Source organism: Thermobia domestica, chromosome 2, assembly GCF_964235325.1.
Source record: "Thermobia domestica chromosome 2, izTheDome1.hap1.1, whole genome shotgun sequence".
In the NCBI taxonomy this organism is placed as follows: Eukaryota; Metazoa; Arthropoda; class Insecta; order Zygentoma; family Lepismatidae; genus Thermobia; species Thermobia domestica.
The window spans coordinates 117,689,923-117,717,871 of NC_137455.1; the positions used below are offsets into that span (position 1 = coordinate 117,689,923).

The 27,949-nt window shown below is 36.1% G+C and overlaps 1 protein-coding gene across 4 annotated transcripts in view; it reads left to right on the top strand.

Annotated features, from left to right (window-relative positions):
* Positions 1-27,949, top strand: part of LRP1 (LDL receptor protein 1) — a 527,843-nt gene that overhangs the window by 284,114 nt on the left and 215,780 nt on the right. For all 4 annotated transcript variants that reach the window (XM_081745289.1, XM_081745273.1, XM_081745263.1 and 1 more), the window contains exons 2-3: positions 3,947-4,060; positions 24,191-24,331. In XM_081745289.1, the coding sequence (XP_081601415.1) occupies positions 3,947-4,060; positions 24,191-24,331 (255 nt within the window). The remainder of the gene's footprint in view (positions 1-3,946; positions 4,061-24,190; positions 24,332-27,949) is intronic.

A 27,949-nucleotide genomic window follows, 5' to 3' on the forward strand; every position in this document is an offset into this window, starting at 1 on the left:
CATCTGCTTATAATTTTAGCAACGAGTTGATTGCTGAGTGATTTTGTTTAGAATTCTCATTACTATGACTAAACGCATAGGGTATTTACGTACAGTTGCTAACAAAAGTGTGCTCTTTTCCTCCCTATCGTATCAATAACATCAGACAGAGTGGCTCAATATGAGTACTCTTTTGTTAAGTTGCTTTCTTTCTATAATAAGAGAAAATATGCTAGTTTTTCATTCCGAAGCTATTAAACTTGAGTAGAAGCAAAACCTTATTTATGACGCAAGCTTACAATCAGGGACGAAACTAAAATTTTCTTGAGCGGAATAGATTTGAGATATTTTCGCTATTTTCCCACTATTTCTTGCTGGTACGTTCAATTTGGAGTATCAGCTTTCAGGTTCCGGTGTGATGACGGGGACCATAATCACATAAAACACATCTCGAACATTGTTTTTCCCCACATGTTAGGCCTTGACCTTCGAAGATTCATCTCTCTTCATTTGAGGATATTAGGTAGAGTATGCAGACTATCACAGAAAAATGCTCTTGTCTGCTCATGTTGTTGAAATAACACAAAAATAATTACATTTCCTTTTAAAAAGAGGGGACATGCCCCGTCCCTCTCTTGGATCCACTACCGCTTTTAGTTTAATTACTTATTCCGCTTTGGAACTTGGGTTTCCGATACCAAAGCAAAAAAGCTAACCATTGATATACACACGAGGAAACTCTTACAATATGTTCGAGTAGAACGAATAAATATTAAATAGAAATTTTGTTGACAATGAACTGAAACCCTAATGAATTCTGTATGTAAATCCTTTCTTTTTGTGTAAATAGTAAAGTAAAATTTAAGTCATGGCTCTTCGTCTGTATATTAGTGTTCACGTTCTAAGTGCTTATTGACACATCCTTTGTTGGTTCCACATGTATGTGTTGATAGAGAAGTTGTAAAGAATTGAAGGTTAATCACAGTAAGAGGAGAATAATAATAATAATAAATCTTGAGAAAGACTATAATTGTTTTATTTAAAAACTGTTGTGTTAATAATTGATTCTGGACAGATAATTATTCTATAAAAGTAAATCAAGAAAATTTGCTTCTTGTTCTTAAAGTGTGTATAAAATATTCTCAAAAAGACAGATAATTTGAAAGATATTTGTTGCAATGTACTGTTTCTGCGAATTCTTTTGATTAATATCATGTATTATTTAACCCTCCATAGCACGCGTGGTCAATTGTAATATCAAGGCACGCGCGCGGAGTCTCACTCCGCAATATTTATTTATTTATAGGCCTATATCTTAATTTTAATGTGCATTTTGTTTTGAAGCGATATTAAACTGTTTCATATTTTCTTTGCAACGTTTTTGACAATTGTGCATGTATATTTTACAGCACAAACTCTTAACAATTCTAAGAAAACTAAAATTTCTCTATCCGCGGAGTGTGACTCCGCGGCGCGTGCGACGGCGGGTTAAAGTTAAGGAAACAAAAATGTTGAAATTGTTCTACGATCATCACGTATATTTTTAAAAGGTAAACAGAACTGTGTATTGATTGGTTTGGAGTTGAATTAGAACAGCAATAAGGCTATTTATTTACTCATCATGGAGCATTAATTTTGCATTCGATTGTACAGCCACTATTTGAGTTCCTCTTATGTAGAATTGAACTTTTAACAGCAGTAGTAACTGTTTTCGAAGATGATGTAAAAGTGATGGAACATTGAAGGAAAACCGATTTTTATTTTTATTTTATAACGTGGATTTTTCGAAACAAAACATTGTAAACAACACGATTAATATGCGGAATTGAAATGAAAAAAAAATGAAATCTCTGAGTTTTACGTCCCACGATATGCCGGTTAGGCTAAAGGAAACGGTGATGATGAGTAATGAATGAAATGATGGAATGAATAAAGTGGGAGGAAATGGGATAACCCCGAGAAAACCCACGCACACAGTGTTTGTCCACCACAAAGTCTACTTGGCGGGGGCAGGGATCGAACCCGGGACCCCAATCACCAGAGGTGAACGCTCTACCACTGAGCCACCGCGGTCCTCAATATGTAGAATTGACTTGGCTGTTTTGCAGATGGGGAAGTTTATCGGGAACAGGTATCAGAAAATAAAACTTATGTCTTGAGCTAAAGGAACTGATAAATAAGAACAATTAATTATTATGAAAAAATGTTGGATTAAAGTCAGTCAGAGAAAATGGGAGAACCACAGAAGACTCGTATAGACACGATTATGCTCACCAAAAGTATACGTGACTTGGAACCAAATCAGAGGCCCATCGAACTAGAGATGTGTTGTACAGTTCGCGGCTTAGAAAATGTTACAAAGAGTTTAAGTCCAAATTACAAACAAACTCTTTCGTCGTGTACTTAGGCATTCAGAAATACACTTCTCGGTGAACTTCTGGTCCTGGTATTCAACCCACTTCTCTCCTTGTGTAAAGCAGTCTGCGTGATGTAATATACTCTTTTCATTTAGACGAAAAAAAAAAAAAAAAAAGGAACCATGTTTTACAAGCCTTATAGCTCTAAAACCCGTCTCTTTCATTCTTTTGTTTTGATATGCCTTTGTAGAACCTGAATTAAAAAAAAAAAGTCACAAAATGTTCCCATCGCTTCATAAACGCCTTTATTTGCATTCTTTTCCTTCGTCAAAGACTGCATATCACATCAAGCTAGCAAGACGCTTCTTGTGAAATCTTTGGAAATTGTCAATCACGGCAGTAGGTTTCAAAGTCTGTAATGCGAGCGCAGAGCTGTAAAAGCTACTGACAAAAAATGAGTGTTATTCAGTGATTAATTTAATTCTGTTTCCCAGTAATTGCAAGCAAGTGTTCCAGGGGCGTCATTTGGACAATAGGGGAGTGTAATTACCCCCTCCCTTGAGTGTGGTAAACACACATTGTTTGATCAAGTGTATAGTAAAACACTGGTATAAAAAGTGAAACTTTTATGTCGGCGGAAAATACCCCCCTTCCCCCCCGGAACAAAATCTAAAATTACACTGCTTGTAGTAACAAACCTATAGAGTTACGCAGCACATTTGCTAGAGCGCTTAAACTTGGTTTCAAGAGTCGAAGATTTGATCCCAAGCCATTTGCGTTCATAGTGGACGACTTGCAAGAGAGAGAGAGAGAGAGAGAGAGAGAGAGAGAGAGAGATTCAAATATGTAGACTGAGAGGGATGATTGATATATGCAAGTGTAGAATTGGAGAAAAAGGATCGGTCAGCATTCATATTATGACGAAATTTGTGATTCTGTGAAACAGAAGAAGGAAAGTGTCCGAACTGCAAGGATCACATCAGACAGTTGTTGAATTATGGTGAAGAACTCTTTTTAGAGCATCAGATGATTGCGAAGGAAGAGAAAGATCTTAAGATCTGCTGAAATAAGAATTCAAAAAATATTCAGCTTCCGAGACTCTTTTACAATATTACATCTACATAGGATATAAGCAAGCCGAATTTTGTTTTTATCTGTCTTCTCCCGACTAATGTTCAATGTAATAGGATCACAAGGACAGACCACGCAGACCACAGTTTGAAAAACGCTAATCTAGCGTAACATAATTGGCTATTAGAGTATAGACCAGCAGAGAAACAAGACTTGTCTTTCTATAATTTTACTGGACTGGTAAATATAAATACATTCGCGATGACACTGTACGGGTTGAGAGTTATTTTTCTTTGTCACATCTGATTCTTCAGAAGAGACTAGTGTGGTGAATTGTTTAGAGACATAAATTTGCATTCCTATTATTTTTTCTTTTTTCTTTTTTTTACCACACCCATTAAAGTAATTAAACAAGTCACAAAGAGACCATAAAACCTGTGACTGGAAGTGATATGATAGATCATAATGTATGAATTAATTTTGAGCTTTTCCCTTGGCGGTACGTCAGTGAACTAATTTTCTCCTTTTATTTTCTGCAGGTACGTGTGCAGAAGAAGAATTTCGTTGTGAAAATGGACGGTGTATACCAAAGCGGTGGAAATGTGACAATACTCCAGACTGTGAGGATGGCTCAGATGAACCGCCGGATTGTCGTAAGTTTTATTATTTATTTCTAGTTTATCTTTTACATGGAGTTTAATTTCATTGCGCAATTAAAAAGTAGCTTATTTTTACACTTACAAAAACGGGAAAATGAATTTGTAACTTTGACTTTATTTTGACCTGGTTCTTACCAAAGTAGAGTGAAACAGATTCACAAGAAGGGGACCACGCTTCCTTAATTTTTCAGACCTTTGTAAATTATGATGAAAAAGATATGCTGTAAACTTCATATTATTCCTCAAAGTTCTCTGCTAGCAGCAGCTCTGTTATGAAACCAAGTGAATTGTGTTTTGCAGTCATTAATTATTACTTAGAAAATTCCAATTTTCCTCCATAATGTGCAATTTATTACTTTTACTGTGCGGCAAATTTGTTGTTGCTCGGCACTGTACTGCATAAGGACGTCAGCTGTAAGAACACCGAATTTTTGTCCCTTCCCCTTTCTTCTTTTCGAAATGCTTGGCGGAGGAGAACTTTCTGACTGAGCTCTCATTTTCGTTTTCCAGCAGTTAATGAGACTATGTACTCACAAATATTATTGCTACTCTAACTATGCATAATACATGAGCTGGATCAAGAGTAGTAGCAACCAGTGCCGTACACAGAATTTCGTCAAGGGAAGAATTCAGGCACCTAAGCTCATATTGTTTTAAGACGTGCGATCTTTGTAAATATTTATCTTTCATAACTTCTTGTTCAAGGAGAGGAATTAATACCTGAAATCCCCTTGCATATTGTACGCCACTGGTAGCAACACTACTATAATTCATACCGGACTTTGAGTATAGATACGTTACATTGCTTCAGTACACTGGCGGAACGAAGAAGACGGTGGAGGAAACCGTCCCTTAAGGTTACCTATTTATATAAAATATTTTGATCTAAGCCAGAACCTCCAAGTTTCAAAACGGTCAAATTGCTCAAAATCCGGTGTCACAATGCGCGCAAAAACAGTCACAACGCTCAAAAGCACAAATACAGGCCACAAACGTGCAAGTGAACTTTAGTCAATTAATGTGATGTCATCCGGCCAGCAATCGCATACAACGAAGCGGACATATATGCATTTCCCTTGAATCTATGTTTATTGCACATATTAGTTCATACTGTATATCTCACCTTTACGTGTTACTTATAAACTAAACTTTACCAGCTGGAACGAAGGGCTTGTCCAGCCTTCATGATTTTTTTTAAAAAATTTAGGAAAGGAATGATACAGAAATTGTGCATATGTTTAATAAAATAAACATATTTTTAAAATACTCGTTTTCGGTAGTTCACAAACAAATTAAAACTGATTGTACTAAACAAGTAAAAAAAAGTTTTGAAAAAAAATTCTTTTGAAAAATATTCATGACTGGAAAGAAAAGCACGGGAAACGCCCTTGTATACAATAACTTGATAAATTCTTGAAGTCTATATAAGGTAGTATTTCGTAGTATAATGAATGTACGTTCTGCAATATAATTATTTTTTATTTATGTATATAAAATGTTAGGTTTTAGTATATTATTAGTTGAAATGCCCATTCTTCTTACGGAAAGAATAGGTTTATGGGAAATATTTGAATACCCTCCTGCCTTGGGATACTTATTTCAAGAAATGTGTAATGATTTTATATATATATATATATATATATATATATATATATATATAAAATCATTACACATTTCTTGAAATAAGTATCCCAAGGCAGGAGGGTATTCAAATATTTCCCATAAACCTATTCTTTCCGTAAGAAGAATGGGCATATATATATATATATATATATATATATATATATATATATATATATATATATATATATAAAATGTGTGTGTGTGTGTTGGCATAAATGTTGAAACACGTTACCCCACAGAATATGTCTTGCATCAAAAGTATATTATTTAAAAGCTCAGTGTGAGATTAATACTACGTCCTGACCCCAAAAACTATGAATTCGACACAAATCTGTCATTTTTTTATATTTTATGTTTCATTTTCCCCACTTTACCCCTTGCAGATGGGGCTGACCTTGGGCTTAAACGGCATTGTGAGCGTCACTATTCATTTCAGTGACCCCGAAAACTATGGATTTCACACTATCATCAGTCGTTGTGGATTAATATAATGTGTGTGTGTGTGTTGGCATAATTGTTGAAACACGTTACCCCACAGAATATGTCTTGCATCAAAAGTATATTATTTAAAAGCTCAGTGTGAGATTAATACTACGTCCTGACCCCAAAAACTATGAATTCGACACAAATCTGTCATTTTTTTATATTTTATGTTTCATTTTCCCCACTTTACCCCTTGCAGATGGGGCTGACCTTGGGCTTAAACGGCATTGTGAGCGTCACTATTCATTTCAGTGACCCCGAAAACTATGGATTTCACACTATCATCAGTCGTTGTGGATTATTTTTTACATGTCACTCCTTCCAACTTCCACAGTAGGCTATTTTTCAGTTTGTAAGTCATATGTCTATCAACTTTGGTGGAGATTGCTCCAGACGTTCCGAAGTTAGGCTGGTATATACATTCACATACATACATCCAAATATACAGCGCGTCAGTCTTGAAATCCGTGTACATAGGCCATCTCGGTAACTATTGAAGATATGAAAAAATGATAAGGGAGTGACGTTATTGGAAAGTATGTATTTTCAATGTAAAATGTTGGAATTTTCGGAATTGGATCAACGCTTGGGCTCTACACTGGTATAGCGCCCAGTGGTAAAAATAAATAAATAAATAAAAGAAAAATGCAACCTTGCCACAGCTTTGGACAACAATGAAGGAAAAAGTGCGTAGTTGGAAGTACCCTGCACCCAGAGAATAGAAAGGACTGCCATAATAAAGGATATGAGGAAGGATCACATGCAATATCATTCCAAGGCAGTGGCGTAACCATCAGAAGGGGTCAGGTATGAAAAAGAAATTGAATTTATTCACGGCAATTTGATATTAACGATGCCTGTAGCGATGTCACCGAGATAAAAGAGCGATTAAATAAAATTAGAAAGGGTTTAAGTGCCGAAACTCAAAAAACAGAGAATAGTCAATGATCATGAGTTATCGCAATACAAGTGAAACATGTACTACGACCATGTGAGTGCTTTAAAACAGAAGCAACAAATTTAAAGTTATAAACCCTTTACAATCGTATTCTGCTTGGTACTGAGAACTTTCAGCGATAGAACTCAATTCTACTTATTGAGGCACTAAGACATTTTCTCATTATCCACTTGTCTCCTCTAGAAACAGAACCTCCTGTATCGTCACTATTCGATGCTATTTGAGGGATAAACTGATAGTATAAGGTGGAATCCGAACCACCGTAATATGTTCAAAAATCTTTAATGCTCTCCCACTGGGAATCAACAACTACATAAACGTGCTCAAAGCTGGTAAAAGCTCACTCATGCTTGTTCAATAATTTTATGCTCTGAAGAGAGAAATATTACAGGAGTAATATTCAGGAGCAAAATATGGGTAGTCGAATGTTTAGCGGACGTGAGTATAACAGGTTCAATTCCCAATAGAACAGAGACTTTTTAGGGTTGGGGCGAAATTATTTTGATTTGAATTGATCTAAAGTCTATATTCTGCGTGAAAAATCGCCAGCGAAAATCTCTTAACTCAATACCAAATATACAGGGAGCCAATAATATATAATCTCTCTTTCTAGATATACCTTGAGCAATAATTTCTGTAATTTATCGAGGACAACTATAGTATTGAATCTGAACCACAGAACTTTCTGTGAAGCACACTTATTTTGCGCAGTTATAGGGGTAGGATTTAAAAATTACAGATTTAAAAATAATAATGTAACACTTAATTATTGTCATTTTTAAAAATTGAACATATTTTACGAGGTGCACGGCAAAAGTACTTGCAGTTTTGTTCTCAAGTCCACTATTTTTTTTTTCTTTCAATTTCAAGAAAGCATCTGCTGCATCAGAGACTATCCTTCGTCTCTAAGCAGTGCAGATTTTGTTTACTAGGTGGCAGCAGTTGTCAGTGTCTGAACGAGTAAAATGTGTTTCTGATACTGCCCGAGGACATTGAATTTTCGGTTAAAGAGCAATGGCTAATGGACGTTTCTACATTTTTTTATTGCACTAAAAATATTTAAAAGCTACCTGGTTACGGAGAACACTTTCTTGCGCTCATGCGATGATTCTAGCTAGGAGCCCCTCTATTTCAAGTGTGACTCTACAGGCGCTGCTGTCGATGTGTTTTCCCTACCTCCCTCGAAAGAGGAAGGACAAGTTGCTGCGGCCGAGATTTTTCAATTGTTGGATGTGGAAGCGTTGCCACAATGAATTATTTCACTGACTTCGCTGCGCACTGTCTTCATAGCCGTTCCAAATAGCCTATAATATTCACTCAAGACCAAACAACTGAATGACAAATTGGCAACACAGCCGAGATCATTCACTTTTATCGTCTAAGCAAAGGGAGGGTTTCCTCCGTCAGAGGGCGGCGGAGGTGGGGCCGAAGTATGTTTCACATATTTTTTGAGGGCACACTTGAAATAGAAAGACTCTAACTAGTTGAAATTTGCGATTAAATTCCGGTCTGCTGTTCGTGCTCTTAAAACAATGACCGCCATGTTTGTACGTCGTATGTCGGTTCAGGTCAAACTGCGCCGCTCAATAGGGAAACGGCTCAACGAAAGATGTGAAGCGTTTTTCAAATGTGTACGACATTGCTAATAAAACAAAGAATAAGAAAAGTAACAGAACTTAAGACTTCTTTCAGTAAACTATTTATTTACTTATTTATTACCAATTATTTGAATATATTCGAATAATTAAGGACAAAGTTGTAGCGTATTAATTTGCAATATAATTGACATGTTTGCAGCCTAGTTAATAAACTAATGGATGTTCTAATGTTTGGGTCACCGACTATCGTACAAAGCGAATTTTATTCATTCTTAAGGAAAAAATCAACAATATAGAAGCACAGGGATTTGATAAAAGAACACTGATGTCTTGTATGCAAGTTCATCATGGATTCGATAGTTACGCGTTCAGCGGGGAGCCCGAGGAAATTAACACATTAAAAAAAAAAAAAAAAAAAAAATCCAAGTAAAAATAACCTAAGTTGTTTACTGAGTTCAACACAACAATTACAAACTTAAGATGAGAATGATGTCCATGAGCTTCCTGAGAATTCATCAGTGCTATTATCGAACTACTTTACACATTAATAATATTATTTCACCATAATATTTTCACGCTTACTGTAGTTTTCTTTAGCCCATGGAACACACTCGTAAATTGTTTTAGTTCGTGTGGATATTTACAGATCGACTGAAATGTTTTGAATACATGAGATAACATTCAAACCAATAAACAAACATAAAGTAACACAGTAATGATGATAAACTATAGTTACCATTGGGTGATTGCCGAATAAAATAAAATTTCTACTTTTATGTTCCACGAATATGCCCTAGACAAAGAAAGACAGATGATTAATGATAGTGAATGATTATAAAAGATTTGATTTTTTAGTTTAACAGTGAGGCTGTATGAGACGTGGAGCTACAGCTTAACGTGGGTTCCGAACCAGATGAGCTCCCGCCGGGATTCGAACCCGGGTTCCCCACGCCATAGGCGCATACACTAATCGCTTAGCCACGAGGGAGCTCAAATGATCATGATTGGTGGAATGGTCATGGAACGAGGAAGGGAAATAGACTGAAATAGTGTGACGTCACATCCTTCTCGTTGCCATGGTAATCGCCACTCGGCCAATAACTATCACTATTAATTGTTTCTTCGAATTCTCGATCGTAACACTTTCAATATCGCTGAGTTGATCATCAATTTCGTTTAGAATTTCATCCATGCCAAATACAGAATCACCGTCATCTAGGTTCTTTGATGGGTCATACTAATTGTTCTGTCAGACAAATAATATGCTACATTTGCTTTCAACACAAAGGAAGAACATGTGATTTCTAATGCACGCATTCTTTTCATTGAAAATTTATGATTCTCACTTGTTTCCGTAATACGAATGCATTTGATAGACAGTGCCATCGATCAACCAAAATGGAAATAACTTTATGCATATTATGGTGACAAGTTACACTAAGGAGGGATACTTCATGTCTACTACGAAAACTTCTTAACATTTTAGGGTTTCGTTTTAAAGAAATAGGCTATTGAGCGGCAGATAGTACAATTTACAATAATTTTGACACAGAACCTGAATTCTGACACCGTATTAAAAATGTGAATAAAAATCGTTACTTAAAAGAAAGTATAAACACTTTTAAAAATGTAGCATGATGTACAAAGACTTAACAGCTGAAGGTCAGATTAGTATGTTACTGTTACTAAAATAATTATTTAACAATAATTTGATAGAAATCCACATACCATAAAGAGTAGGCTATATAGGGTGACCCAAAAGTTGGTATACACCCCTGCATTGATCAAGTGTAACATTCTAGTTTATGGGTTTATTTGCTCTTCCGAGGTTATTGGCTCTTCCGAGCTTAAGATGTAAGTAAAACACATTAAGAACAAATAATAAAGAAACTAAGCCTACCTGATGGGTAACAATAAGAAATGATATGAGCTGATTAGTACGGTACTGTGTACCTACTTTTGGGTCACCCTGTATAATGGAATAACAAGATAACGAAATAGCATTGACGCAATAGAATAATATAATACTATCGTTTTGACTTAACAAAACATTGACACGCTTATATAGATGTCATTGTCGTAAGTAAATAAAGGGGAGGACACGGTGGCTCAATGGTAAAGCACTTATACATGGTGCATGGGATCCCTCGTTCAATCCCCGCCTGAATAAGTTTGTAGTGGACAACATCGTGTCCATGGGTTTTCTCGGGATACTTCAGTTTCTCCCACATTCTCATTTCACCAATTCTTCCATCATTATTCACTTGCCTTAATCATGTCTCCCTTAATCTAAAGGGCATAAACGTGGGACGTTAAACTGGAAGATTTCATTTCGTAAATGAATAGATGGCCAGATTTCCTTAACCTGAAGTTTCTTAACAAGACAGGAAAGGTACAAATGCTAGACAGTAAAGAAGATATGGAAACGTACATGTTCGCCTAGATGTTTATGTAACCTGAAATATTTTAGTTTCTTTTATTGTTTCTTGTTGATGTTTCTAAACGCAGGAAAAGAATTACCTCTCATCAGTGGCGTATTTACGATTTTGTTTCGGGGAAGGGGGGAAGCTTTGCTAACCTTTTTTCCCCCCTGGAAATGTGAAAATTCTGCAAGATACTTCATTTACTTTACTTTAATATAGCAAATAAAATTTCGGGGGCTTCCGGACTCAAGCCCTCCCCCTTAATTACGCCATTGCCTCATGCTCAGACAGATTCAAAGAGGTTAGTTTTCTTTAATGATTTTCTTTTATGTATTGTTCCCCTTTTTATTAAGAGTGGGCGCAATCTTCCAGAACAGAACATACATACTCTGGTTATTTCTTTCATTTATTCTCTCATTCCTAGACAGAGATAACACATTTTTCCTCTATTTTATTGTTTCTTTAAAGAAGTCACGTAATGACCCTTAACTTGGGTTCAGGTGAGCTCCATATTTTACATGATGCGAAAGTCTTTTTTCAAATTTACTTTGTCTACGTGTGCTCAAGAAACAAAAAGGGTACGGTGTGAATAAGAGTCGATCCACGGACCACCAGATTATCTTGCTATCCAATACTCCACGAGGAACAATACAGAGAAAAGGAAAATGGATTGATTTTGTTACGAAAGACATACGCACATTACTCCAGCCTCGTTGGTTTGGTCCAATGTGAGAATTTATACAACAGACTCAGTCTTACAATTTTACTCGTAATTTCGTCAATAAATTTTTATTAGCTTTAACGCTTCATACATAGTTGATAAAGCATTAAAAGAACGACACAAATTACAAATAGTAATCAAACTTACAACCCTAGTCACAAGAACTATTTTATTTAAGGTGTCACTTCATCTTCCTACCTAGAAGGGTGAACCAAATTAATTATTACTTCCAGCTAACAAATATTTATACTCCATTTCTTGTCATAAAATGACCTATTTGTAAAACCATAAACTTAATATTATTACGTTCAGGTGTAAACTTAAGAATCATCTGCCATATACAGTGAATCAAAAAAGTATTCGTACACGCAATTTTTTTGACGTAGGATTATATATAAAGTTAAATAAAAACAATGTTACAATCATCTAAAAATATACATAATTTACTATGTTTCTTCGTAAAAAAAATATCAAAAGAAGAAATCTTTAGATGACAAAAGTAAATAAATGTTCTTTCTCAACTCAAAAAAAGTATTCATACAGCAACACGAACTACAAATCTCGACAAGTTCTAACAATCTGTATGAGAAAATCAAAATTTTAATACTTTGTGTGCATACCTTTAACACTAATTATTGACTCGAGAAGCCTTGGCATGGACCGAACGAGCGTTTTGGTCATTTCTTGGGAAATCTTAGACCACTCATCCGAAAGTATCTTTTGTAGTGCTTCCTTGCTCGAAGGACGGCGTTTCTGTACTTTTTTGCCCAGATAATCCCACAAATGCTCGATAGGATTCACATCTGGGCTTTGTGGAGGAGTCAGAAGCCGTCGTGGAGCGTTATACAGTAACCACTCCCTAGTTTTCAAAGCAGTGTGCTTAGGGTCATTGTCCTGTTGGAAAACAAAGACCCTGTCAAGACCCAACTTCTGCACACTGCTTGACAAGTTATGGCGCAACACACTAATATACTTATTAGCATCCATGACACCTTCAATAAAAACTAAATTTCCCACTCCAGAAGATGCCATGCATCCCCAAACCATCACACTCCCTCCTCCGTGTTTTACTGTAGGAATAATATGTTGCGATTGCAATTCAGTGTTTGGCTTTCGCCACACCCATCTTTTGCCATCTGATCCGAATATATTAAACTTAGATTCATCGGAAAATATAACAGTATCCCAAAATTCGTTAGGCTTAGTATGGTATTCGTTGGCAAATTTTAAGCGCTTTTGTCGGTTTACTTCTGAGATGTATGGTTTTTTTCTAGCTGTCCTAGCATGAAAATTGGCACTATGTAGCACATTTCGTATAGTTTGAGGATTCACAGTGCAAGTAGACGTTGACGCGATTTCTTCAGCCAAAGACACAGCACTTCTGAAGGGGTCTTTACGTCCTAAATTGACTATTTTCCGTTGGTCGCGGCGTGTAAGCACTTTTGGGCGTCCTGACCTTCGTCTATTTTCTGTTGTTCCAGTTTCTTTATACTTCCTTATGATGGAACTAACAGTACCAAAACTAATTGAGAGAGTCTTTGCAATTTCACGATAACTCCTACCTTTATAAAGAGAAACTACCCCATCACGTTGCGTTAAGGAAAGTTCACTCTTCTTGCGCCCCATGTTGACCACTAGCACTCACAATGAGAACAGGCTAACAGACATGCAGTGAACTGCAGGTAACAGACAATGCAGGTACAGTACGACTGTTCGAGTTAGACACTACAAGTGTTCAAGGCACAGAACAGGATACCTGTCTCGCTGTATGAATACTTTTTTGAGTCTCATAATTACGTGATTCACATTGTGTTTGTCTCCTTATAGTCTTGGTGGATTTTCAACTCATGCAACTGTTAGTGTTATTCCGTATCTTTGTTTCAATATAAGTTTTATTTTCCTTCTCTCACATATAATGCACCTACGACTAATTTTTTGGGTGTATGAATACTTTTTTCAGTCACTGTATATCTTCTATTTCTATCGATAGCTTCGGGTATGTGACTTTCTTTCCTTCGTTTGTCGTTCTAAAAAATAAAGACTGTCGAAAATTTAACTTGTGCTTTAAGATCCATAGTTGCCGGCGACAACCCTGGATATTGTATATAGAGAGATCGATAAACGTATTCACTAGTTCATTGTCTATGGATTGGACAGTAAAAAATGAAAATATTTCTTGGCGCTAATGTGTCCGCCAAAGTGAAATGTTGTGTTTCTACACAATTTGCTTTTCTCGTATGACTGACTAGATATACATAACTTTTATTTTCTGAAAAAAAAAAGAAAAGAACATAGTTTTAGCAGGTATCGGTCTGACAACCCCACCGAGTCCACGTTGTTACCTATTACACACGGAGACGTAGCTTGTAAAGTAAACGATACGTTGAGTGATCTGTCGAAAGGGGCAAAGTATCGTACGTTGAGTCTTTTTCCTTCTTTCGTTTTAATTCCATCCATTCTTTGTTTTTCGTACAATGCATGAAAAAAGAGATACATTTTTCGCCACGGTGTCCAAGAATACGGTTTTAACTGATCAGAAAATAGGAATCTACTGTCGAAATGTTATGGAGCAATGTTGCAGTAGTTTATTTTCATACCATCGATAGCGGCAAGGGGCAGACGATACTATCCCTCGAAAAACATGCTTTTGTTTGACAGATGCTGGGTGATATTGTTGAAGAAACCCTTAGGTCAAAATAAAGAGTTTAGCATAGGACCATAGAGTTCGAGAGATTTGAATTTGGGAGAGTAATTTGTAAATTGTAGCAGGATACTAATGATGATGATGTAAGAATATTTGGGTGGCAATTAACAAAATTAGAAGCGGTATCACGTGTACATACTGTGAAGGAGTTTGGTTTGTACGGCGTGGTATTTTCTCAGTTAATACTGAAACCGGAAGTGGTAGTTGATTTCTCGCACTGTCAGCTTTAATAGATCGATTAAAGTAGAGATGGAATATATTCTTAAGACGCTTAATAGATTGCAGAAAACAGCTTCTCGCAACCTATTACCGGTTTTACTCTATAGTGATCAGCGTTAAAACTAGAAGTGGTTAATTTCTGCCTCTTCTGATTTGAATAGCAGGTTAAAAGACTATTTTCAGAACTCAGTTGATTAAAAAGAATCTCTCGCTATCACTTAATATCTTTTTTTGTTGTATCGTGATCAATATTGAAACCAAAATGTGTTGTAGATTTCTATCACTTCTGTGTTAGTAGAGAATTAAGGATGAAGATCAAATGCATTCTTGGGACCCGTAACACCTTCTCGTTTTCTATCATTTTTGCTTTATGGTGATCAACATCAGTAAACTAGATTCCTAACTTTTAACCCTCTGCATCCTGACCAAAAATAATCTTGATCCAGCAAGTAATTCTTGAGATTGTTTTGTTTTCGATACACACGGACGGATACATGGACAGGCAAAGTAATTACATAAAGGATTGTTGGTAAACAAACTTCCTTTAAAATATACGGAGTATCTTTTCTTTGAATAATGCGGGACACTTTTTCCATCGCAGTTATATGGTATAGTCAGTGGCGTATTTACGATTTTGTTACGGGAGGGGCTTTGATAACTTTCGGGGTTGGGGGCGCTTTGCCTGGAAATGTGAAAATTCTGTAAGATATTTCATTTACTTTACTATACTAAGTAAGATTTCGGGGGGGGGGGCTTAAGCCCAGAAGCCACCCCCTAAATACGCCACTGGGTATAGTAAATGGATATTTAGTCCTTATATTTTCTGTGAGAATACATTTATCATTTTGAAGATCTTCGAAATAAAACTAATTTTATATTCATAACAGATCAGTGTCATACCAAGTTAGTGCTGCTTACTTTTTATCTGATCTACTAGTGATATTGATTTCGCAGTATAAGAGAATTGCAAATTAGTAGGCCATTTTTATTACGAAAGTTTTTTTTTTTCAATTATATGTTTAATTTAAGAGTGAGAACGTTAATCACAATTCCACAGATTACGAAACAATTCTACGTCCCGATAAATTTTGTTGGGACGCCGGGGCACAATCTCGTAACAAGGGACAATCCTGTAAAATACGGGACGTATATGAATATGTCTTCTTTCATAGAAGTCGTAAGTGCACTTCGCTTTGTATCTCTTCTCTAATGGAACATTTTTACTGGAGATATCATCTACATATTTTCTGCAGTACATTGATATCCTTGTAGTAATAAAATGTTTCACACATTTGAATGTATGACAGCGAATGCATTAGTCAGACATGTGGATTTTGCACTTTCCTATTATGAAAACCACACAAAGTAAATTTGCCACAAGTCTAAAGGGGAGCAAAAATGTTTTAACATTGATTTTTTCTGTACTTCGAATTTAACCCTCAAATTGTTTTTTTTAAGTACGAATAAAAAATCTCAAAAATAAAAAAGTAAAATGAAGAAAAAAAAACTAATTGTTTTGTAATCCGGTCATTTTTACACTAGTAATGTTAGTCATTATTGAATCACTTCCTACGAGAATTTCACTTTTGTGCTTGTATGGTGCATTAGTCCTTGAATCTATTATATTTTTCGTAAAGTTACTATCTAAAGAAGTTTTTTTTTTTTTTTTTTTTTTTTTAAATCAGTATTATTCACCAGTGTATACCATTAGAGCTCATACAATTTCCAGTATCAGGGTTTCGTATCCAAATGACAGTAATTCCAATAGTGAATACTTGGGGTCATTGGTGACCATAAAATTGTAAAACCAATGATATGAAAGAGTTGTTCCACGGTAATATTTTCAATATATTGATGTATTTTACTAAACCCAATGTTTATTTATTGATTGTTAAAAGAGTAATATCAACAAACACTTGTATATATATCGGGACAGGTAAATATTCGCATTTTTGTGCCAGTGTTATTTTGTAGACAACATTATAAAGATTTTATGTGGTATAAATATTTTCAAATTTGTACTATTGGTAATGAAACATTTTAAAGAATATTATGGATTTGTAAATATTGAAAACCGACATTGACAGACCGTAAGAATAAATGTAAGACTACAATGTATGAGGTTGTCGTCGTTGGAACCTGTTCTGGTAAGCACAGAGATTCCCTTCATGTCTCGTAAAATTAATATAGAAAGTAAAGCTCGTATTAAAAACAGTAAAACGTTCTGCCCACTGAACTAAGATTTCGCGATTAATTGAATCATACCGTATTGCAGAGTTACTACTGAAATATCTATTTTTGAAATTCAATAAAATTGTTGTGTGTTTTCAAAGCACTTCATCCGAAGAAATTCGCTACATTGCAAAATTAGTAATGAAATATTTATTAGGAAATACAAGGTGCTACAAAAATTTATCACAATATTTTGGGAATAAATTCCTTATATCAAAATAAGAAAAAAAAGTAATATGGACCTGTGGTCGAAAATGCATTGTTTCGTAGTTATAGGGTGCCGAAAACGTAAAAAAATGAACTTGAATGATCCATAGTTCCACTATTATAGGACCGATCGTAGTCAGGTCAAGACATTACTGAGGAACTAGTATGTGAACTATCCAAATATCCATCTTTCTGAACCTTTGATGCTTGTACAATCATTTTTAGAGGACTGTTGCGGAGTACTTGATCACTCTCCACCTAACACTCTAAAATTGGTGTGCGAGTAATGGAGCATTCTTAAACATGGATATTTGGATAGTTCACGTATCAGTTCCTCAGTGATGTATTGACCCGACTACGGTAGGCCTCATAGTAGTGAAGCTATGAACCTTTAGTTTAGAGTTAACTTTTTTCACGTTTTCGACACCTCTATATAACTCCGAAACTGTCCACTTTTGAGCAGAGGTCTATGAGGTTTTCTTTTTTCTTTTCTCTTTTTTTTCTTATTTTGATACGAGGAATCTGTTCCCAAAATATTGAGACATATTTTTGTAACACCCTATATAAAGGAAATCGTCATAAACACAACAAAATGTCATTAATAAAGCACTCATATATTCAGTACAATTCTTCTGGATTTTTGGACTGATCGATTGGTGTTTAATATCCCTTTTCAGCAGAGGCTATACTAATGGTGCATTTGTTGAGAGAATGTTCAATGTTAATATTATTACAAAAATATGAATAAAATATATGTGTTTTACAGATTATCCGAACCAAATTCACTTCTACCCGTAAATTAACTCTTCAGGAATTTTGTGAGAAATATAATTGTGATATATTGTAGTTAATTCAGAAGATATTAATGAAATGCGAATAAAATCATTAGAACTAAGAAATAGACTCTCTCTCAATGAAGTCCTCTTCTGATTTATTCTTATTAAACTGGATTGTGGTGTTTTTACATTGTTTTCAGTGAAATATTCACGGCGTATGAACAAAATTGTTATTACTACTTCGAAAACCATTGCCCAGAAAGGATTCACTATTACCAATAAATTGCCCTTTCTGGATTTTTGCGAGATAACGAATTATGCCATTGAATCGTGAGTAGTTTTGGAGATAGTATGAATAAAAATTCACCCCCACTAATAAACTACTTTTCCTGGAATTTGCAAAAAGAAAAAGTAATAAATAAGAATCTATATTATAAAATTGAAATTGACTATGTTTGTGACTAAAACTCTTGAACCACCCAACCGATCTCGATCATATTTTCAACATAGATGAGGTTGGGGCCTAGGAGTGTTTTTACGTATCATTTTACTTTGACAGTAAAACTTAGGGGAGGAGGAGTTCAGTGGCGAAACGTGCCGTAAAAAAAAGAAAAGAAAGAAAACTGGGTAGACAGACAGACACACACACACACACACACACACACACATACATATATATATATATATATATATATATATATATATATATATATATATATATATATATATATATATATAATATAGTGTTCGAAGTGGAAAAAAGCAGAGGCGGTATGTTACGATTTTAACTCAACATACCGGCTATCTAAATGTTGAAATACAGTGAGGGTATGTTGCCTAAAAATTGCATTTCAACTTACATAATAACTGAAAACCACTGTAGAGCTTCCCTTTAGTTACGGGGAGGAGGCATGAAGAGACTTTGATCCCTTACCAACAACTTTCTGAAAAAAAATATATATCCTCTTATATTGTATTATAGAGAATTATACACGAAAATGCTTAAAACCGAGTTATTGTATTAACAATTTCCTGCAGGGACATTTCCGGACCCTTCGGTATTCCAAACTCCCAAAAGATCCGCCCAAACAGCAGACATCCCCTAAATCCGCTCACGCTCAAAACACGACATTTATATGCATTAAGGCAAGAAGACATAAATATCCATACATATGAAAGAAACAATTCAATATGGCACATCAAAATATAAACTAGATGGACTTCTTTGAACACACCTCATTTTAAAAACAAAAGGTAGGAAAATATAACAAAATATCGGTGTTGTCAACTTAGAAATTATTTCTCTACATAAGAAGTAGATTTTTTTTACGTGCCAAAACTATTCCCCAATTAATGTGTATAAAAGTGGATTTATTAAAGGTATTTAGCATCTACTCTCCCGTGACGGTGTCTTGATCATTAAAAACCAGAGGCGATATGGCATGCCATCGCATACAGTCTCTTCGACCACTGTAAAAAAGAAGTAAAACACCTTACAACACACAACCTAATACCAAATACCTTATCTAATACCTTACAGTCTTGTAAATGAGCTCCATACCCTGTTCTTAATTTCGGCGAAAATATTAATAGCTCTTTCTTTGTATTCAGGTATCCTACAAAGCTTCAACACAAAGTTCTTCATTGCAAGTGTCCGTAATTCAGAAAGTGTGTCTCTAATTTGTCATGTTGTTCGTTAAGTAAGTTTTCACTCTTTTTAGGACACTCATTGACTGAAGTTGATGGAATGTTCAATACCATATTTAGCAGCTTTGTTGTTTCCTGATATACGCTTTGAAATTCATTACTGAGAATATATTTCAAGTTTTGGGGGGAAGAGAAGTGTGTTGGTCACTATCGGAACATAAGTTGATAAGTTCATTCTTAAGCTGATCTGAGCAAAAAATATTAGGAAAGGTGGATATCAAGTCATTCAGTTTGTCGTATAAAAGAATTCGTTGATTTTCTTTAATTAGTTAGTTCTACAATGACCAGATTTTTGTATTTTTCAAATCTTTCATCTGCACAATTATTGAGCGAAGAATCTAATATCAATAAAATAGAGTTTGTTTGTGTGTTTGTCTGTGTCTGCGTGTGCGGTCTGGGGATCAGACGAGTGGACCGAGTTACCAAAATTTGGTCACTTGTACCTTGGTCTAGGCCCTAGACCAAAACGAAGCGTTTTTTGCTTTTTCAAAATTCGAACCAGGGGAGTCTCAGGGAAGCGTTTACCGGGACATGTAAAAGTACTTGCCACTCTCGCGAAAAACATAAAAGTGATAAGATTTATTGGGATGTATTGGGAATTCTATTTTCTTTCCTGTTTTTTTTTTTTTTTTTCGTTTACCTCATTTACCGTAAATGTAGATTGTTGTTAAATGCATGTTTTTTTGGAGCAGTAATAATTTCTAAACAACTTCCACGTCTCTTATACTATACAAATATAGTTTGTTACCTTTAGAATCGGCGAAAGTGACTTGTAATTCTTAAAAGTATGATATATTTTTCCATACGAAGACAATTGCATTTGTAAGCGTGTTACCCCTCGGATTTAGGCAGCCCAGCTTACTTCACTATATGGTTGGTTGTCTAACTTCACTATTGTACGGCGCAAATGGACCACCTGCTATATATAAATGATCAAAAATAACCAATATTGGTGTTGAATCCATAGTTTTCGGTGTCGGTGTGATTAATAGTGACACTCTAATGCTGTTTAAATTCTGTCCCGCAATTTAGAGGAGGGGAAATATATAAAATGATTGAAAATGACGGATATTAGTGTCGAATTCATAGTTATCGAGGTCCCTGAGATGAATAAAATGACACTTCCTATGCTGTGCTTCGCATCATGGGATGGGGAGTAGGGAGATATATACAAATAATCGATTTTGGTGGTGAATCCATAGTTTTCGGTGTCTGTGTGATGAACAGTTACACTTTCGTTGGCGTTTAAATCTCAATTCAGCCACACAGTATGGGGAGGAGGGGGAGAGAAATATAAAAACCACCGGAAAATGACTGACCAACGGAACACATTACTATTTTTTCTTAATTTATCCCAGCAAAGCGGGTAATTGATGCTAGTAAATAAAAAACATTATGGCGTATGTAGTCTTGTTAATGAAATATGAATTTAAAAAAGTTGTTAAAAGCACTAGACCCATCTTTGAAAAAATTATCTGAAGGAAACCCCACCAGTAAACTAATAGAATAGTTACTTTTCTTCACTTTTTTATTTTCTAAAAAATAGAACCCAAAATTCATATTATACTAGTAAAAAGTGAGAAATAGTGCGAAACAGTCTCATGTAAGTGAAATTTTACATACATACCTGTAAATTATGTGCATAGGGTTCTACACCAGTAGATATAATTAATAAACGGTATTTTTTTTTAACAGTCAGTATTTTCTGAACATTGTTTCAGCGTAAAAACAGACATTGCTTTTTTTTTTTTTTCATAGAGGTCGTAGATGCTGGATGACATCCAAAATATTGTTCTACCTTGTAGTAGATTGTAGCGCGCTTTGCTCAAAGTTTGTCGCGCGGGTTGCAGTCTGGACCAGATGCATTCAATAGAACTCGTTGTTGAACAGGTTCAGGTGGCTGTGTAGGCCAAGGAAGTGGCGCTTGGCTTGTACAGCGCTTCGAGTAACATGAGCGTTGTGTTATGAATCATGGGCTGTCGCGTTCTCATGAAGGATAAACGCATCGTGTAGGTATGCTCAGGGCTTTTCTCCCGAACAGCCCGATGTATATATCGTTGCAGAAAAAATGCGGGAATAGTACCCTACGTTCACAATTGGTCATGTGGCATTACTGTGGCGTCATGATCCTGTCAAGTGGTGTATTCTTTGGAAGACTACTTTGAAGGACTGTAGATACCACTGACCTGGGCCTTACGCATAATTATAATAGTGCTTGTAATGATTTTTAATGTCATCATTCGAGGTAAAACATATGAAACAAACAATTCGTTGTACTCATTTTTCTCGTGCTTTTTTTTCGGTGGGAATATGTATATTCATCCAATTCTCTGCATGTAACGTTTATATTGATACTACAGTAAACTATTTGCATATCATATTTCAAAATTTATTGCTTCTTCCCGTGTTCGTAAAAAAATGAACGATCACCTCTCTCTCTCTCTCTCTCTCTCTCTCTCTCTCTCTCTATATATATATATATATATATATATATATATATATATATATATATTGATAAACTGCTTTATATACCAGGTATGTCAAATAAAATTGTACGTTACACGAGTACTGTTTGCTCACAATAAAGGGCGCAGAAATGAAATGGATAATCCTTACATCAGATTGAGCAAAACCAAAATAGTTAGAAGTATATTGGAATTAAATTACAGTAGAGTACCGTTTAATCGAATTTGATGGGACTGATGCTGGTGGTTCGGTTGAGCGAAAATTCGATTGAACCGGAATAAAGTTTTTTTTTTTTTTTTTTTTAATATACAGTACTATATATTTGTTTACAATTTAACTGGAAGTTATCTCTTGACCTTTACAGTTCAATACAGTACGTGGGGTAAAAGTAGACGGGAATGGGGAAATGAGTGAGTACAGCATAACAATGAACCTACCCTTGGACAAATAACTGGTAGACCAAAGCAAATACTGCACTTATTGTTGGTATTTTTAAAGAAATAAAAGTCATGCGATTCGGTTAGCCCGGAAATTCGGTTAATTGGAAATACAAGGGGGGCTGGAAAATTCATGCAATCACCAAGAAGAAATAAAAATTGAAACATATCATTATAGTAATTAGAAAGGTCATATATTGTGAACCTCTCATCCAGTATATGATCATTTTATCATTATTTCCTTTGTTACAGCTTCTGTAAGAAGATATGGCGAAGGATCTAAGGAAATTCGAGAAGAATGAGTTTCGCAGTGTCATCAAGTTTTTTGTGCTGCAAAGCAAATCATCTATAGAAATTCATAAAACTTTGCAGGATACTTTGGAGGAACAGGTTCCTGGGTATACAACAATAGCGAAGTGGGTGAGGCGTTTTAAGACTGGTCATCGTGAGACTGAAGATGAACCTCGCTCAGGCAGGCCTTCAAGTGCAGTGACCACGGAAAACATTGACAACGTGCATGGCATGATAATGGAGGAGGCGTATATCGATCAAAAACATTGCTGCGTGTGTGGGGATATCGCTTGAGCGTGTGGGTGTCATAATAGCAGAATATTTGGACATGCGGAAGGTCAGTGCCAAATGGATCCCAAAAAGTTCGAATGCTGACCAGAATAGAACACGTGTGCAGATGTCACAGGAAATTTTGCAAAAGTTTCAAAACCCTGGTGAGTTCTTGCGCAGTCTGGTGACAGAAGATGAAACATGGCTGCACTACTATGATCCAGAGACTAAACAGCAATCTATGGAGTGGCGCCACAATGGATCTCCTCGACCGAAGAAGATCCGAAGCCAAAGATCAGCTGGGAAGGTGCTTACATCGGTGTTTTGGGATAAGGATAGTGTCATCCTTATCAAATATCTTAAAGGGTGAAACCATCAATGCTGGGGTTTATTTCAACTATTTAATTAAGCTGAAGGAGGCTCTGAAGAAAAAACGTCGAGGAAAAGTGAACAGTGGTGTTCAGTTTCTCCAGAACATCACCTGTGTACCTCACCCACCCTTCTCACCTGATCTGGCTCCCTCCGACTATCACCTCTTCCCACATCTCAAAAAAACATCTCAAAGGCAAACATTTTCCATCCGATGAGGTACTCATTGTGGTGGTGGAGGGCTTGTTTGCACAGCAGGGCAAGACCTTCTATTTGCTAGTGTTAGAAATGTCGCATCATCGTTGTGAAAAGTGTATTGAACTTCGGGGGGAATACGTTGAATAGTGTATTAAAATGGTTTTTCCAGGTAAATTTCTTCTTGATGATTTCATGAACTTTCCAGCATCTTCTCGTATAACTTACTGCAGTTTAAAATTAGAAAAATAAACACATATGCTTTTTTTAAAATGAGTATGTGGCTAATAAAGAAGTGTATTACAAAATTTCCAGAAGAAATTTCTGATCTATAATAGGGAGTATTTTGTAAATTTTTTTCAAACATCTTATAATACGCAAAATATAATTTTGATATGGATTAATTATATTTGCATAATTCTTATATGTATTTTCTTCCTTTTAGCTCCACACTCGTGTAAGCCACAGTTCCAGTGTGCGTATTCTCTTAAGTGCATTCCAACAGGGTGGTTGTGTGACGGGGAACCCGATTGTGGGATGACGGAAAATCAAACTCTTGATACGTCAGATGAAGATGTAGGAACATGTAAGTTTTATTTTGTTTTATTGTAACTTCGCAAACTACAGTACGTATTTTATATTTGTGGTTAGTAATAGAAAGAATATACTGTACTGCTATTTATCTATTACGTTGAACTAGAACTGCACACAGAAATTTGATTAGAGTAGGCTTATGGTAGTGGAATATAATTTCTGGTCTGTTTGAATTTTCTAGGGACAGAATATTTCTATCTGAATTTCTTCTGTTAGTTTACTCCTTTATTAATCCTTAACTACTCTGGTGCAAAAAAGTTATATTTAAACTCCAGTGGGGTCTGACAAACCCTAATTGTTTCTTTCGCAGTTAACTGTGTAATTCACGGCTTGTAAGCCGTGCTTTTCTAATTCCACGGCTAAGTTAAAGTTCTGTTTCTCTCTTATATTCGGTGGTAGAGCCTTACCTTTGGTACGTGGAGTCTCTGGTTCGCTTCCCAGCAAGGTAAGTTCGTAGTGAACAACATTGTGTCCGTGGGTTTTCTTGTGGTACTCCTTTTCCTTCCAGTATCTCATTCGACTAATTCTGCTATCATCATTCCCTTGCCTTAATCATTGTCTCCCTTATCCTGAAGGACATATTCGTGGGTCATTAAATTGAAAGATTCATTTTTCACCGAAATCCAAAACATCTTATACTCGGTTGTTTTCATAAAAGTGGCTCTGTAATGACCAAACGGTCAGTGATTGGTGGTTGTGTCCATTAAGACATTTTCTCAGGATCACAATATCTACAACATATCACGGTTTCAATCATTTTCACCGAAATTCAGAATATGATTATCTTCGGCTGCTTCCAAAAATGTGGCCTCGTAGTGGCCAGACTGTCAGGGATTGTTAGTTGTGTCCATCAAGACTTTTCTCAGGATCACAATATTTGTAACATATCACGCTTTCAGTCATTTTCATCGAAATCCATATTATCGATATCTTCGTTTTTTTTTTTTTTTTAAACTGGCCCTGTAGTGGCCAAACGGACAATGATTGGTAGTTGTGCCCATTAAGATTTTTTTCTCAAAAACACAATATCTACAACATACCACGGTTTGGAGCTCTACAGAGATCCAATTTCTATAGGGATTGTACGGGGTCCTTTATCAATAAATAAAATAAAATTATGAACTCGTTGAACGATTAAATGCAAATCTGCTTAGAAAGTACTAATGCCACGTTGAGAAATATGCGCCTAGATAAGATCTTTTTACGAAGACAATGATTTTTTTCTTATTTTCATTTCCAGATATGCAATGTAAAAGTGCCTTAAAAATGTCAACTCCTGTTTCCTCATCGTTACTGTCATGTTTTTCCTAAAGACAAGATTCGCCACTAGTGATTAAGTGATCAGTCATCCAGTTGATCTTGGCTTAACATCACTTTAGTTTCCTCGTTTGTTTCCTCTTTCAACTGTTTCCAAGACTTCTTGATATTTAGTCATCAAATGCTCGCAAATTTAGATATTATATATATATATATATATATATATATATATATATATATATATATGGTATTTCAAAACAACACCGACGTTTGTTAGGTGATTCCTGGTACCAAGATAAAGTATAGACCAACCTGGGTGCACAAATGCTTCCTTTTGGAGTTATAGGCTGCCGAAAGTATGAAAAATTTAAAGTTCCATAGCTTCAAAACTATGGGATCTATCGTAGTCGGGCCAAGACTTCACTTAGGAATAATATGTGCGCTATCCAAAAATACATGTTTCAGAATCCTAAGGTACTCACGCAACATTTTTTTATAGAGGCAGTTTGGCTACGGGCATTTAATTTGAAGTACTCACCAACTACCTCTATAAAAATTGTTCGCGGAAGTGCCGCAGGATTCTGAAACTTGGATATTTGGATAGGGCACATGCTAGTTTCTAAGTAAGTCTTGACCCACTATAGTAGGTCCCATAGTTTTGGAGCTATAGACCTTTAAAGTTCATTGTTTCATGTTTTCGGCAACCTATAACTCCGAAAGGAAGCATTTGTTCACCCAGGTTGATCTATACTTTTTGTCTTACCTTGGTGTCAGAAATCAATTCCGAAAACGTTGACAGTGTTGTTTCAAAACACTCTGTATATATAGTGTGTCCCGTAACTTTGAACGATACAAGTCAATTCTACTTATTGCTGCACTTAGATCCTTTATCATTATTCAATTCCTGTCTCGTCTAGAAACAAAAGCGCATGTATCGTCACGTTTCCAGACGAGGATCTTGTTGAAAGGAGACAGATTAATTATCTCGTACCCAGGCGGTGGTGTAGGGGTAGCGTGCGTACCTGCCTGCCACACGACATTTGGGTACGTGGAACGTGGGCACGAACCCTTCTCCGACCGGCCATCCTGACTGAGATTTTCCTTGGTTTACCTCAGTACCCCCGGGTGCATGCCGGGATAGTCTCTTTTCTCAAGCCAGGACCGCTTCCTTTTCCAGTCCTAGACATCACCTAAAGGGCTGATGTGACCTCTTAGTGGAGGCCCCAATCTCTTTTTGTGTCCTCTCCTCGAACAAATAAATAACGTTTCTCGTCTGGTGAGCATCATTATTTATGCTCTGGTCTCGTCGCGTCTCGTAAAATTGTCTCGTCTCATTGTGTTGAATGGTTGTCTACCTCTTGTCTCTGGAAAGTATGGGTTTTCGAAACGAGACACAAGAATTTTCTGGTCTCGTAAATAATACTACTTATGTCATTCGAAAGGGAGAGAAAAATGTAGAAGCCAGCCATTTGAGTGGACAAAAATATAAACATACCTGAAATTTACATATTATCTTTATTAATAGCGAGTAAGACTGCCTTTGGCACGCAGAACTGTCTGCACAGTCGAGAGGAAATTGAGAAATACAGGCCGCGTATAGTTGTCAAAGGGATACCATTCTTTCGGCAAAGCATCTACAAGTTGTAGAGACGACTCTCCAAAACTGACCACAAGGTCTCAATGAGATTGAGATCTGGCGATTGTGAAGGCCATGATAGATGAGACATTTTATCTTCTTACTCATCAAACGAGCCCTGGACGATGTGAGCTGTATGAAGAGGGGGCTCTGTCATCTTGAAACACGGCAGTACCATCTGGAACAAAGTTTACACCATGGAATGCAGCTGGTTCTCAAAATGGTTATGTAGTCCTTGACAGTGACATGTCCATGCAGGATGATAGGTCCGGCAGAATACCAGGATATGGTTGTCCAATAATACACGAGGGGGTACTGTAATGATTTACACTTTTTTCAAACATATTCATAAAGGTTACACAGCAATTGATGTGTCTACCTTCTCAATATGATCTCCCTTTATCTTTATGCACTTTTGGCAGCGGTGTGTCAACTTCAGAAGATCCTCCTGAATCCAATTGTTTGGAGTCCTACGCATCCACGTTTGGACGCTTGTTCAAGTTCATGATCATCTGCAAACTGACTACCACTCAAGAGGCTGTTTCATTTCTCCCAATAGGTGGTAATCGCTGGGAGCCAGGTCCAGAGAGTAGGGAGACTGTGGCAGCATTGCAAACCCTAGTTGATCAATGGCAACAGTGGTTTCCCGGCTGGTGTGAGGACATGCATTATCATGTTGCAGAAGCACTTCTTCCGCCCATTTTCCTGGCTGCTTCC